The 14,643-nt window shown below is 39.8% G+C and overlaps 2 protein-coding genes across 3 annotated transcripts; both read right to left on the minus strand.

Annotated features, from left to right (window-relative positions):
- Nucleotides 1-2,761: 2,761 nt before the first annotated feature.
- Nucleotides 2,762-8,997, minus strand: LOC6601999 (homeobox protein onecut). The gene is made up of 4 exons (XM_002027016.2): nucleotides 8,639-8,997; nucleotides 5,347-7,957; nucleotides 3,196-3,362; nucleotides 2,762-3,137 (listed from the first exon to the last, which is right to left on the minus strand). The coding sequence occupies exons 2-4, from the start codon at nucleotides 7,871-7,873 to the stop codon at nucleotides 2,775-2,777; spliced, it is 3,057 nt and encodes a 1,018-aa protein (XP_002027052.1). The 5' UTR covers nucleotides 7,874-7,957; nucleotides 8,639-8,997; the 3' UTR covers nucleotides 2,762-2,774.
- Nucleotides 8,998-9,636: 639 nt separating this feature from the next.
- LOC6602001 (43 kDa receptor-associated protein of the synapse homolog) lies at nucleotides 9,637-13,786 on the minus strand. Of its 2 annotated transcripts, none has more exons than XM_002027018.2 (10): nucleotides 13,596-13,786; nucleotides 13,410-13,512; nucleotides 13,268-13,350; nucleotides 13,015-13,184; nucleotides 12,739-12,923; nucleotides 11,619-12,093; nucleotides 11,459-11,557; nucleotides 10,788-10,979; nucleotides 10,521-10,720; nucleotides 9,637-10,427 (listed from the first exon to the last, which is right to left on the minus strand). In XM_002027018.2, exons 2-10 carry the CDS (start codon nucleotides 13,445-13,447, stop codon nucleotides 10,025-10,027), a joined length of 1,845 nt encoding a protein of 614 aa, XP_002027054.1. In that variant the 5' UTR covers nucleotides 13,448-13,512; nucleotides 13,596-13,786; the 3' UTR covers nucleotides 9,637-10,024. The 2 variants fall into 2 exon arrangements, with proteins under 2 accessions (XP_002027054.1, XP_026846796.1); XM_026990995.1 differs by having other exon boundaries at nucleotides 13,410-13,528.
- Between the last annotated feature and the right edge of the window lie 857 nt (nucleotides 13,787-14,643).

Genomic DNA, 14,643 nt, shown 5'->3' on the forward strand with positions numbered 1-14,643 from the left:
TAAATTATTTATTTATGTTAATTTATATTAATTTCTGCGAAATTAACCGCAACGGAGCGGTTCACAAGAGCCGATCGAATACCCGCCGATATCAGATCCTTTGGGCCCGATTGCTCCCAGTGGAAGTGCTGCTGCAGCATAACCACTTGACAATTGAAAACTCCAGTGATCCCCTTCTTAATCGTGGCTTTCACCCCCCAGTATTTACTTATTCGCAACTAGCGGACCCGGCGAACGTCGTCCTGCCACAATTTAACGCTTCTGCCATGCATGTAATTCATGAGTACTCTGATCTTATGTTGGTTGCTGGATGTTTGTCCTGTCAGCAACTGATTCGTGATTTCTGATTATTTCAACATAAGAACCTGGGAGTACCCAGTACCTATGGCGTCACGCAAGTGGATTTACTCGTCTGATCGTAACTTCGACCGATTGAAACAATTGAAATTGAGACGCTCCGTTTCGACCATCGCGCAATTGTCGACGCGGTACTGTTCGTTTCTTCTTTTGATATATGAATTCAAACATAGTTAAAGAATAAATAAGAAGTAATGACTTATTAGAAAACATCTCTTTGCATTGAACACCTTTACATTGCGGTGATAGCCAAGTTCAATCGTCGAATCAACAACTAAAACGATCTAAAGGAACTTATGAGCTTATGAACTTTGGTGGAACTTATCGTTCTGTGGGCACAGATAGGAAATAATACGAAAATAAGAAGAAGAAGAAGAAGAGAAACTCAGGCTCTGGAATAATATTGAAAACCAAAGGCAGTCCAAAAAGACTCTCATCACCGAAAAAATATCTCCTTTAGGAGGGTTATTGTCACCTGAGATATCACCTCAAGAAATTAATAAAGGTGGACTCCTGCAAATTCTGTGAAATGGAGCAGGAAACATAGGGAAACATCCTATGTGAATAGAATCTCATTTAGGGGAGGAAGAGTGCAACCCCAACACCCCCTACCACCCGCTGGATTGGGGAAAAAACCCACCAATGTGAATAGTTTCATACAAAATCGAATAATAATAATAATTCGAAGATCAACACGACAAGGCCTTGTAATAATAATGTATAAATAACATTAAATAAAAAATCATCGCGGATTGAGTTTAGATTTCACAATTACATTTTTCTTGACTTCTGCTTAGCATGTTCTCTATATATTTATTTGGTTTTAGTTTAACTGAAAGTGTAACAAAAACATTTGTAATTCATAATTCATAACGACGTTCTCTAAAATTGCCAAAAGCACGAGTATCAAATAAAAGCAATCAAATTGTATTTTAAAACTTGAAATTGGTGCGGAGAAAAACCTAAAAACAAACTGGATGGCTATTAATTTTTTGTTGCTTTTTAAATTGTATACATATAAGGCATAGATACATACATAGGTACTTACATAGTTACGGTTGGGTTGCCTTTAATTTATTATTGCATTTATTTGATTTATACATACACTTATTTTATGAATCGGTCTATAAGTACGAGTAAGATATAGATGCGGACTATAGGACTGCTCTTAACTATTAACCCACCATTTGCCGTTGCAAAAATTGTATTTAAACTAAATTGACTAGCATACATATTCTTCTTATTGCATTATTGCATCATTGCCCTTCCCTTCCTTTCAAATAGCATACAGATACAAAAAAAGTGCTTGTTACAGATGCAGTTGAGTATTATTTAAACAATTGTTCACCATTAAGTATTATTAAATTATTTTGTGTGAGCTTTTCGTTTTTTGTGTTCTTGAAATAAATAGTGGTTTTAGAAAAGCACAACATAACTTGAATTCCACTGAAAGTTTTAAATTTACAATGTATATGCATTCGAATTATTTGTTCGGATAAGCGTTGGACTAAAGGGCATACATATAAGTACATATATATTTTGCTTATTTACAGCTTATTTTTTTTCCGTAACTCAATTTAATATTCATTTCCTTTTGCGATAAATTATTTGCGTCTTTCTAAGCTCTATATAATGTAGTGTGTTTGTTGTTTATCTTATAAATTTGACTAGATACAGTTACATTCTTAGACTTTTTGAATCGGTAATAATTAAGTTTTGGGAATCCTTTTAATTTGTTCCTTGTCCATCTATCTCTTAACTTGGCCTCTCAACATACATATGTACATGCACTGACACTCGAACACAACAACTCATCTACATGTGAGTATGTATATTACAAAAGTACTATTGTAGATAAATTTATCTTGAAAGAATAATTCATTTGAGTTGTGCTAAGTGATAAGTGTTACTAGATTTTTTATCTAAGTATACACCTTAAACTTTTATACATATTTAGGGTTGAATTTTTTACAATGGGAACAACATTCTACGTGAGTTTTTAAGCTTTAGCAGACTATCATGACTTTTAGGTCATCCAAGTAATCAGAAATGGCTAAATCGTCCATACAGATGTTGGTTTGATGCTGTTGCAGCCCATGACTTGGACTAGGGGCCCAATTTTCTTCAACATCTGACTGTGGCTTAATCTCAGCCAAATTATCTACATGACCTTTACCATCACCCTCATCGTCTAATAGAATATTTCCAACCACCTCATCCACCCTCCGTGGAATTTGATTGGTATGGACTCTCACTGTCTTCCGAGATGCAGATGCATTAGAGTAAATATCTATATCAGAGCGCGTGTGCGTGTGTGTGCCAGTGTGGGTCCGGGTGCGGGTACGAGTTTCAAATAGCTTGGTCTCTAGGTTTGGTTTGTTCTTGTTGTCGGATTGTTGCCTACATCGGCTATGCTGTCACAACATATCGCCATGCTCGTCACTATTATCCCCATGATCGTCAACTAAGTCAAAATCGTGGCTGTTGTCCAGCTCCAATTCCATATCAGCTTCGTCATCAAAAGCGCCAATCGGTGACATCGCTGTCGTATGGATATTTGCATAGTTTGCATGTGATAAATTATTGCTTGGATTTTGGTTATGATCCTGTTGTTGCTGACGGCTCTGCATGGAATGCAATGCATTCTTTGTATCGTCATCGCGCCACTTGTCCATTGATCGGCGACGAGCGTTCATAAAGAAATTACCTACGGTGGTAGGCTCCAATCCCAGCTGCCGAGCAATTGTTACTTGCATCTCCTTTGACGGCCTCTTGGTTTCCTAAATGTTTTGTTCATTTAATAATTAAAAAAAATATATATGTATATTGGAAGCTTACTTTAAAAATTGCTTGAAGAGTGCGTCGTTGTAGGTCGGTGAAAACCAGACGAGGCTTCTTTGGATGCGGCATTTGCTCGATCTGAGGTTCCTCCTTGCGACGACAATTGACAATACTGGCAACGGCACCACCAGAAGAAGAAGAGGATGAGGATCCACTGAGCAATCCTGAAAAAGCAGAAAGGCAGAAATGGTAGAAATCCACGTGTTTGGTATTTACACATGAGAGTGAGCATGAAAACAGTGAGAATATGGATTTTATTGAAATCTATCAAATCTCTTAAACAAAATGACCTATAATTCCTAGGAACTCTATTCTAGGGGAAGTAGTCTTACGCAATTTATGTTCTCAGATGCTAGAAATGTTGAACCTCTTGTAAAAACACAGAGAAGATGGATATCGGGGTGTAGCTACCGCCTACAAAGAGGATGTAAGACTTACTATATATGACTCAGATCAAATGTTACCTTAATATATTTCGAACCTCTGATATCGCTCGAAAATTATAATCCTATAATAGAGTAATCCTTGAGTGGAATTCAACGCAAGAAACTATTGATAATAATAAGTCGAACAAAAATAAACAGAACTTAAAAATATAGAAAACTGGGTGACCCGGCAAACGTTGTTTTGCTAGTCGAAGAAATCAATTTGATGTAAATGCTCGATGAAATTGTTGGCGTTTATTGCGCTGTTCTTCAATTCATCTACGTCTGTCGACTATCTATGTATCTGCACGTTACTCTTCGATCTGGTTGCCTTTGTTGATTTCGTTCATCTCGGGCCTTTTGCGATTATGATTCACGTAACTGCGCCATGCTCACACGATCATCTGTATTGTTTTCTTGGATTTTTTCACCTGAAATTCGTTGTTATATCTCGCATGGTTCTAGACTTGATCGTTTGACGACTCAAATTGCCCCTCTGCGTCTTATTGGCATTGCTCAAAATATATTAAATTCTCGGGTTTCTCGTTTGTTATTGAACTTCTCCGAAATGGTTCGACCGCTTTTCTTGAAATTTTATGTTCTCTCGATTATAAGTTTTTTTTAGATGTTTTCGCTTCCGATATAAAACGAATAATGATTCATAAACAATATTCAAACCCCAGGAACGAATTTTTTTTCGGCCTACTGCGATTTTGTAAATGTACGAAAAGTTTTATTAAATTTAATATTTTTCATAACATTGTCTTTGAATTTTATGACGCCATACAGGTGCTGCAGCTGAAGCATGGGCATGGCTATGGGCGCTTCCCACGCTTCGGGTACCGAAGGAGTGGTGTGATCGGGATGAAAAATAGATGTTGGCCGATGCGCAGACCTAATCGATAAGCACACAAAATTTCACGAAAATCGGTTAAGCAATTTCGGAGGAGTTCACCAACAAAATTTGTGACGCGAGAATTTTATATATTAGATATAGCAAAAAAACAAAAAAAAAGGAAATAAAAGCAACAACGTATAAAATGTTCAACAAGTGTACTATGTTATGGTGGGAAGAAAATGTAGCCACTCTTTTCAGGGGAAGCTTAAAAAGGGCAAGTACACCCACTATTTTCAGAGTTACTGCAACACCATAAAATAAAAACAGTCAAATTTAAAAAAAAATTCTATGTTACGAAAATAACAGAGCTCCATGTTAATTAAATTACAATAGAGGCTTGGAGATTGTTCTAGAACAATTCTTTCAACGAAGAATTAGATACGGAAATTCATGCAGTAGAAAGGGTTGCTCTGCTTATGCTCTGCTTGTTTTTGAGGACTTAAAACAAAATATGAAAAGCTCCAAGCTTTAAATATAATTGCTAAGATTGCCAATCTGTGCATTCGTCCGACATATCACTACTCCATGTGATTTCTACCATTAAAAGTCACACAAGACTTGAATAACAAACAAATATTCTGGAAAAGATTTCAAATCAGCAGAGAATTCCATAAATCATATACACATCCCCAAATCTTTCCATTTAATCTCCTAGGAGAGACAACCAATCAGGAAAGAATGCAAACTTTTGTCCCGCACATGCTGTCTAATAGTCAGTATCTGGTCAATGCAGCAAAATTGCTGCTTCCAAAAGCCTGGTCAGGCCACCATCAGTAAGATTAAAAAAAAATTGTTTAATAAGTAAAAGTAAAAAAGTTTATTTACCGTTTCCTGTCATTGTTGGCATAACTGGTGACGAGTCTGTAGCCGTTATGGTCGTAGTTACCCCTGTCGGTCCTGATGTACCACTCACCCCCGTTCCCCCTGAAATCGGTGTACGCTGTGGTATTTGGGCGGCAGCCATCCGCAAAGCAGACATACGTTGAAACTCTGGTTCCTGCAGCCATTTGAACATCCTACGGAACGTTTCTCGTCCGGACTTTAGTTTTGACCATGGCTTTGGGTTGCGCAACAGATCAGATAGTGTGCCTTGGGAGCGGCAAAGTACACGCTGTGCAAAGATTGCCTGTGGAATACTGTATCTCTTCAGTTCGGCCGAGATACGTTGAGCCAGCTCTTTTGTGTTGATCTCTTCCATATCACTTCCGCTTGCATTTGCACTTCGGCTTCCGCCTCCACTAGTGCCGGGGTTGGATTTTGGGGAATGCGACTTTGACAGCTGCTGCACGTTCTGGTAACCATTTTGATGAGACTGTTGATGGCTTGAGTTGGCTGAATGCGGGTTGTTATGGATACTACACTGATCGCCACTAATATCTTGGCTTTTGGGTAGGAAATGTTGATGTCTTTGACTTGGGTCATTCTCGTTCATTCTCATGCCTGCAGCCCCGTCATCCGTTACAGGTGGAGGGGTAGGTGTAAGAGAGACAACAACAGGCATTTCAGCTGTGAGACTTTGTATTGAGCCATTAATGTTGGGCAAGGTAACAACCGATGCGGGGGAGTGTAAGGACATGGAAACAACAGAACCGGCAGAAACTGAGTGGGGGCTGAGTGTTGGACTATGCTGAAGTCCGGCCGTTGAACTTGTCGACGAAGACGTGGCCATTATCAGCTCATGATCATGGTGATGCCCGCTATAGGATGACTCATAATCACTCACAACCACACTGTCCCCTATAACACCGGTCGGTGAGAGGCATATCACCTGTTTCTGCAAAGTTACGGGTATCAGCTGGAGTCCATGACTATGTCCGTTTCCGTGTCCGTGTGCATGTCCATGTGTAGTCACCGCGTCTCGCTTTTGGCCGTTGACGTTAACTCCAATCTGCAACTGCGGGGAATCCGAGTGCGGGGAAAGAGTCACGCATCCACCAGTTACTGGGGAAGGCACTGACACTGAGGAACTGTGCGTATGCAAGTCGCACGAGACTACCATACCGGTGAGCCCGTGGGATGGAGAACCAGAGTAGTTATGTGGAGGAGGAGGAGAAATCATTGAGGGCAACTTATCGTAGGAGGAATACGGCGACTGTACTCCAGATAATCCAGATAATAAGAATGAGCTGCAATCGTTGTTGCTACAACCAGAAGAGCTGACATTACCACTACTTACAGTTCCTGTCTCTGCAGCGCTGCTGGATGAGTTGGTTGTGCCTTCTCCTCCACTTCTACTTCCACCTCCCCCTCCTCCTCCTCCTCCTCCGGAGATGTGACCAGAGTAAGCGAACTTATCGGACATCGTCGATATGGGCGGAAGTGGTTGAATAGGTGTCAGCGTGGCATACGACGTCGGACTAAAACCAGGCGGTGATATGCGATCATTGACAGATGTTAATGTTTGATATGAGCTGTGCTCCAATACAGGACTGAGTAATTGACCGCGCCCACCAGAGTCTCGATCGTCGTCGTCGTCTTCATCCGCATCCCCTTCCACATCCTTGTCGTCCTCGTGAGACTGTACAATAACCGATAAAACCTCGCTGTGAACGCTTCCATTGTGTCCTAGTGCCAGCTGAGCTGATCGATGGTGCATACTTTGATGTACTTGGCCATGAGTTTGATGATGCGTTAAATGGCCATACTGATGCTGCTGTTCTAGAAGCTGCTGGTGTTGATGATGTTGGTTCAGTGTGACCTCTTCCTCCTCGCAGGCTAAGCCGTCTGACGAAAGCTCATCCATTATTCCAACACCGACGTTCGAAACGTCTTCATCCATATTATGACGTTTACTGGCCTGAGACTGACTTCTAACATGACTGAAATCCTGATCTCGACGAACAATAAGAAGCTTGTGCTCCTGTTTGACAGATACCCCTTGGGACAGCACCGTATTCACTGAAGCTATTCCATCCAAGCTAATATCAGACCCAACAAAGTCCACTGGGCTACTGGCGATCATTCTCTCCTGCCGCTGTTGATGCTGGGTCTGGGTTTGGTGTTGACGCTGATGCTGGTGGTGGAGCAACGACAATGGTAGTGGCAAATTCCTACCCTGAATCTGCAGCTGTTGAGGCACAATCTGATACGCTGTCTGCACATTACTGTGCGCGATTTCATCAATAACCATCACAACAGAACTAGGCTCCTCCTCACCAGCCCCGTCCGCCGAGGACATCATTGATTGCATGGTCATGGCAAGAGCCTCACCGCTGACACCATGTAGACTGTGTGACTCGGATTCGGAGTCAGCTTCTTGGTGCTGGTTCTGGTGTCCAACGGTAATGAACTCATCGTCCACCAGTTCCTGGCTAAACGTCTGGGAATCCATGATTTCATTAATTGATTCCATTCCTTACAAAGTTTCGCAGGCCACAGCCACAGTTGTCAATAACAAAAGGTTGGAGATTCCACTTCAGTTATCATCAAACTTTAACTGCAATAAACGAATAAACTACGTCAAACTGATGAGTACTGTATGAGTATTGTTATTGTATGTAATGGAAACAGGCAAAGATTCAGCTTTTGGTATATTATGTAAGTATAATCGAGTTCATCTTAAAAGTATTGCTTTTCCTTTCTGAAGGCGGACTTACTTAAGTATATATGATTAATGCGCGGCAGGTATTACTTTAATGTTCTCTCCTACATAGTATATATGTATAGTCGTATGCAGTAAAAGTGAATTTACATACATATACAGGAATATATATGTACATATATAAAATAAATATTTTTACATATAGCTTTTGAGTTTACTCTAAATGTTTGTGGTATGCTGGGGGTCTGTATTTATTTCTTATTTTTTGTTAGCCATGAGTTCCGTTCCGTTTCTTCATTGTTTTTGTCGCTTTTCACGTTGCCATCGCCGCCAACCCTTAAGGGTTGCTTCGACCTAGCTATACGCTATACATACATGCATGTGCACATGTATTGTATACATACATACATATTTACACATATATATACTCGTGTGTAGTTGTGGGGGGTTGGGGTTGCTTGCACTTTGGAATTATTTGTCACCTTTTGATGGGCTGTATCTCTTTTAAGAGTCTTAACTTTCGTAAGTTCACAAACTTGAATCTCCACCTGATTTTATATTGTTTATACAATTTACCTTAAATGGCTGCTAAGTCAAAAACTACATCATCATGAGAGCCGCGAGTTTCGCCCCACTTTGTGCAACTCGATACATTTCTAAAACGTACACAGGTACACAAATATTTCCGGATTGGATAATTTTCTGGACTTTTTACACATCAGAAAAGCTGTAATTAAATTCCGAATGCTGTTTATTTGATAAACTTTTCCTGATCTGATTAACGTTTCCAAATCGATGGAGAATTATAATTAGAGCATTTCTTATAACGAAACCTTCAGTTGGAAAATTCTCTACGCATGTAGGTGTACGAGTGTATGCATGAGTGTACATGCACACACATGTGGGTGTTATTTTGTAAAACTTTGTTATGTGACGACCGCCGCGTTCCATGAAGTTTCGGCTACTGAGCAGCCACAACACGCCACCCCTCGCGATAAGGGTTGCGTTGCCGTTTTGAAAACCATAGAGAGCTCGCTCTCTCTCAAAAGCCCGACTACCAGCTGTGGCTCGGAAGGAGAGCAATAGGGTCGGGTAGGGCCCAAGGGATGAAATCTCGACGAGGCACAGTGTGTGAAATTACCAATCTAGTAGGAAAAAGTCTACAGCTCCTAAATTATTTAATATAACATAAATCGATTCTTATAGAAACATTTATAACAGATTATAACATTTTTTAATCAAAAGGTATTTTTTTAAAATTCATAGTTTAAAAATATACTTTAATTAAAAAAATAATAATAATAATTAGCATGCGCATTGCGCACTGCCGTTTCCGTCATAGCCACGTCCTGCTCATACAGACCATCTTTTGTACTACCATCAAAAATGCCAGCTGGCGCTGTATACTTTTGGGAGCGCAGATGCAAGACGTATCACACTAGAAAGATTGCTGCTGTGGAACTTGGAAGCATTCTGAATTACATAATTAATTTACACATGGTCATATTGGTATTAACACAATAACGTTTTTTGTTTTAATTTATGAATTTTAAGAATAAATATCATACATATCATATATAATTTTAAAACTTGAACAATGCACCTGCCTGATTTGTTTATATGATGGTTGTTAAGGTACTCTAAGTAGTTGTTAATTTAGTAATAATTTAAGCTTAAGCTGTATGATTAAATGCCCATCAGTTGCTATCTTACGTGCTTGCGAGAAGCATACATACATAGATTGGAAAGTGCATTTTCTGTTAACTTTTTTATGCATTTAGAATGCAGCTTTCTGAGAACATACATATATTTTTTGGCTATCTACGTCTTCAAGCAATTAAATTACGATGCTATTAATTAGAGTCCCCTCTCTCCAGTGCTATATTGTATTTTAAATACTCGTACCACTGCCGTTTGCAAGAGCAGATTTTCCACCTCTTCTTAAATATGCAAGGGGGTCAATTAGACAGACGATGTGGCGTTTCTTTCGCTATCGATGGTCAAGCTGGATGCGCGCAAGGACGCCAGTGAGAGATTGCTGTGATACAAAGCCTTCGGGGACAACAGCGTCGTATTTTGAATAGCTGGCATCGTTTTGTTGATATTGCAAAATACAGAAGACTCATTAACTGAACGCGACTGTGCTGACAGAGCTTCAGATTTCATCGCCAAGAGCCCATCGACAGAAAGAGCATTAGCATTCAATGTGACCGTAATGGCGCTGCCTCCATCAGTGCTTTCATTCTCGCCCGCTACAGGCCCACCACCGCAAAGATGCAAGCGAGAATTCAACAACTTGTTGCAGGCCGGGCATGATCGTGCTGGTCCGTTTTTGTCTCGCCGTCGCATTATTTCGTGTGCGCATCTGGAATAAGTGCAAATATAATTACCAAGTATGGTTATATTCTTTAGCTGTATATAGCTTTCAATTTATTTTAGCGATCAACCTTTTACCTACCTCGCATGGAGAATGTGTGCACAGGGTAGGGCTTCTAGATTGCCCGGCTGTAAGCCGAATAATTCCCCACAAGCACCACAATTTAGGCCTAATGCAGCATCTGTCTGATTTGCCAGGCGGAAGTGAGTGTTATATTGATCCTCGTCGCCCAACGCGCGGTATATTAAAGCTAGTCGACAACGAATCTTGCGCACCAGAAGCTGTAATACAGATATAATATACGCATAAATATTATTAAAACTTTCTGGATCTAATATTGATAATCACTTTGGCACCAATAGAGCTGGCAACCTCAAGTAGACGTGTGTTAAATTCCAAAGGCCTGCAGTTGCAAATCTTGTTCTGAAGACGTAAAGTTTCCAGGCACCGGGCAGCCCCGTCCATCGCCTCCATTTGAGCCATGCGATCCCCTAAACTTGCTGATGTACCCATTGCTTGCTCATATTGTCGGAACGCCCGCTGATGTAATATTTTTCGATCGGTCAATATAAAAAAGAAGGAATAAGTTAAATATGTATAAGATTTTTCTTAATAAGTAATTTTAATCATACTGAACGTGTATACTCGTAGGAAAAATCAGGTTGTTATTGTTTCCGAGCTTTCCGAGCGGAATATGTACAAATGGTTTTACTATTCGTAAATTTGAATCGAATCTGATGACTACTAAAGATTTTTTGGCTTTAAGTTGATACAAGCAAATAAACTTGAGCTGCTCTTAGATTTCGATGTGCATGAACTCTATGGATTTTACATATGCGTTAACCTAATACTTGTATTTTATAAATTATACAAAATTATTAATAATATGAATTATGCTTGAATATTTGTGTGTGAAACTACATTTTCTATAGTTCGCGATAATCTCCAAAATAAAAAAGTACAAAAGACAGAGGGGAAAATTGAGTTGCATATAGGCCATGCACATTTTTTGTACAAACATCAATATCCATTTTCTTTCGGTATATATCCCCCATAACACGGACACTTCTTGTGTATGTGGCCTGATCTCCGGAAATAAGCGACAGTTTAGTTGCCTCCTAAAAGAAATTATATTTATCAAAACTTGTCGACTAAATTTTTAGAAAAACCTTCAGTTACCTTACAGTAGTCCTGCGCATCCCCCAGCTCGCCCTGCTTTCGCAAGGAGGCTGCCATGCGCAGCAAAGCGGCTCTATGATGACAGGAATTCAGGTCCCCCAGTTGTAGGGATCGCGACAAATCGTATGCTTTGGATGCGTAGGTGGCACTTTTATTATTATCCTGTAGTCGGCCGAAAAGTTCGGAGAGTGCCACGTATACTTGCAACTCCAACGAAGGATCGCCAATGGCTATAGCTATCTTATGAGCCCCCTGCAGGCCCTCCAATGCTCTAGAAAATCCGCCCATTTCAAGGTAAACTCGTGCCACTGTCAAATGGACCAGTCCACTGCGGCATTTTGTTCCGCACTCGTTATAGAGCGAGTGACGAGCGTAACTCAAAGCTCGCTCGAGACCACCTAGACTAGCATGTGCTCGACTGAGGTTTAGATACGTCTCTGCACGCATGTTTGGAGAGTCGAGTTCCTCTGATATGCTAAAAAATAAAATGACAGGTTAAACTTGATAAGACTATGAATGACTTTTGCCCAGACTATTACTACAACATGAAAATGTGGTAAAATCAATACAAGCAAGAGTTCAAGACTAGCTTTAAGATTAATGCTATATGTCAGCTATATACGGAGTCCTGTAATTCTGATTCATATTTCTTGGTGAGTTATGTATGCTTGAGCATTAAAAATTAATTTCTTGAAAGCCTTAATTTGCATCTTTATTGTGGTACATGTACGCGCTTGAATGCTTGGAAGTCGAAATTTAGGACTAAGTTTTGTGATTACTAGTAATATTTTGTAATAAATGTATACTAAATAATATCATTCAAATTTTCTTTTCTTCTTCTTGATTATTACGATGTATTGATTATTATAATGTACATAAATACATATGTATATATGTAGATATCTGGAAGATCGGAGCTGCGAAGATTTGATATATGTATATACCTGTTATAGTCATTGTGTAAACATTTTACATTTGTTTCTTAAGAAATCTTCCTTCTGCATTTTATGCTGACATTTTAAAGCACATTTAAAAAATTTCTGAGCAAAAAGCAACAACTAAATACTATAGCCAATTTCATTTTATAGCACATTCGGGAAAGGTAGGCCATTTTACTCACCCAAGCTGTTGATGACCGAACTCAATAGCTTCACGAAACTTTCCCCAATCCATATGTGCCTGATACAAATAACCCAATAGCTGGAAGCAGTCCTCGCGACGACACGTGCCTTTTAATGCACTACGCCAGGTGCGTACTGCAGCTGTTTGATTGTTTTGCTCATAAAGCCGAAGACCGCGCTCAATCTGTGAACAAATCCAATCAGTGAATTGCCATATATTGTATTAATACGTTCCTATATCGTGTGTTGTAAACGTACGATAGGGAAATATTCACCTTTCGTTTTGCAATGTACTGTCGAAGGCTTCGTTGGCAAGCCAAAAAACAGCTGATTACAGAACCAGAACGTAATAATCCTTGGCCAGTCCAGAGAGAACGCGAACCTGCATCAGGGCTTGAGCCATAGCCCGCAACTCTCGAATAGCTCTCATCTAACTGACATAAATCTGCAATCAAATATCATCATGTCGAGGTATGTGTGCATATTTATACATATATTTAATTTATGTACAAAATTTTAAGGACAAACCATTTGAGTTTCCTAACAAGTATCGCGATCCATCAGGTGACGCTAGTAAGTGAGTTGCAGATAGATTTTGGCTTTGAGGAATGCTAAAATTAAACCGAATTAGCTCCAACATACATATTTAAGCAATATTTGCTGAATATACCTAAGCAGATCCTTGGACGCAATGCTCTCCCATGACATGACAGGCTTTTTAATTATTTTGTAATTGTGATAGCCCTTTAAAGAGTACCCCAATTGTGTCAAATCTTTGGCAAGATATAACTTTATTAATGAGATAATAGTACACGCCTTACATCAAGATGAGCGTTTTAGAATTGTATGTACATACCTAAACACGTCACACTTGACCTATTAGAGCGTTGCACAGCTTCAATTTGAGTGACCTTGCACGAGCTTCCCGTACACTACACACCTGCAATCCTGTATTCGTACGTGCATATGTATGTAAGCTACCTGCCCTGCACGTCTATTATAGTAACGTAGCACTAATACTTCTTACATTACATGCAAAATGTATTTAATTTGCAAATTTTTGTTCATCTGTTTTTTAACATGTTTTGTACATTTAACTTGTTTTCCCTAGCTTTGATTTAATTTTGAGCCTATCTACGTAGACGGTAGTGAAAATCGAGACTGACAAAAACAGAACTTGGGTGGTGGTTTTCTCTCTTTGCTTTGAGGCTGCGCGGTCCATACAAATATATTGTCGTTCAGGTTGCGAATGGGTCAAGAACGGAACTAGTTTCGCTCAGCTGCACTCTCAGCAAGTGTTTCTCCGAAATACAACTAGGGCCTGTCTAACTATGTAATACCCTTTAGTTAATATAATATGCTGCTTCATAAATTGGCTCCAACAGTACTTTAATTATTCTTAATGTCCCAATTTATTATAATCACACTTATAACGAGGGGGAACGTTGTGAGTTGCTGCGGAGACCGCAACTCTACATTTATACCCGATACTAGGTCAGTATGGCTCTCCTCCGGCAGAAGCCACGAATATTAAACGACACGACAAAGAGTGCGTGCGAGAGAGACAGAAAATCAGTCTGAGCGTGACGTCGGGCGCTGCGTAGCCACTTCAAATTGATTTGTTCCTTTTGGTTACAAAAATGATCCGATCTGATCCAGATTCAGCAATCTGATAGATGTGGTCATTATCTATTATTCTGCGTTTTTAGTTTTCTCGAAACTGCAATATTGTGGATGCAACAGATTTTCGTCCTTTGTGGGGTCGGAAGGGGGTGGGGCGAAATTTTGAATCTAACAGGAGTGCGGATACCAAAATTTGGTTACTGTAGCGTTAATAGTCTCTGAGATTTGTGGATGACCCAGATTTTTGTCCTTTGCGGGGGCGGAAGGGGGTGTGGCGAAAT

Source organism: Drosophila persimilis, unplaced genomic scaffold, assembly GCF_003286085.1.
Source record: "Drosophila persimilis strain 14011-0111.01,24,50 unplaced genomic scaffold, DperRS2 tig00000652-arrow-arrow-pilon, whole genome shotgun sequence".
Classification (NCBI taxonomy): domain Eukaryota; kingdom Metazoa; phylum Arthropoda; class Insecta; order Diptera; family Drosophilidae; genus Drosophila; species Drosophila persimilis.

What these genes read in the sequence shown, in the direction of transcription:
- LOC6601999 (XM_002027016.2), bottom strand. Translation starts at nt 7,873, where the DNA reads ATGGAATCAATTAATGAAATCATGGATTCCCAGACGTTTAGCCAGGAA. An exon ending in GCCAACAATGACAGGAAACG is followed by an intron (nt 3,363 to 5,346) that starts GTAAATAAACTT and finishes CTGCTTTTTCAG; the next exon opens with GATTGCTCAGTGGATCCTCA. An exon ending in CTCTTCAAGCAATTTTTAAA is followed by an intron (nt 3,138 to 3,195) that starts GTAAGCTTCCAA and finishes CAAAACATTTAG; the next exon opens with GAAACCAAGAGGCCGTCAAA.
- LOC6602001 (XM_002027018.2), bottom strand. Translation starts at nt 13,447, where the DNA reads ATGTCATGGGAGAGCATTGCGTCCAAGGATCTGCTTAG. An exon ending in GCGTCCAAGGATCTGCTTAG is followed by an intron (nt 13,351 to 13,409) that starts GTATATTCAGCA and finishes GTTTAATTTTAG; the next exon opens with CATTCCTCAAAGCCAAAATC. An exon ending in AGTACATTGCAAAACGAAAG is followed by an intron (nt 12,924 to 13,014) that starts GTGAATATTTCC and finishes ATTTGTTCACAG; the next exon opens with ATTGAGCGCGGTCTTCGGCT.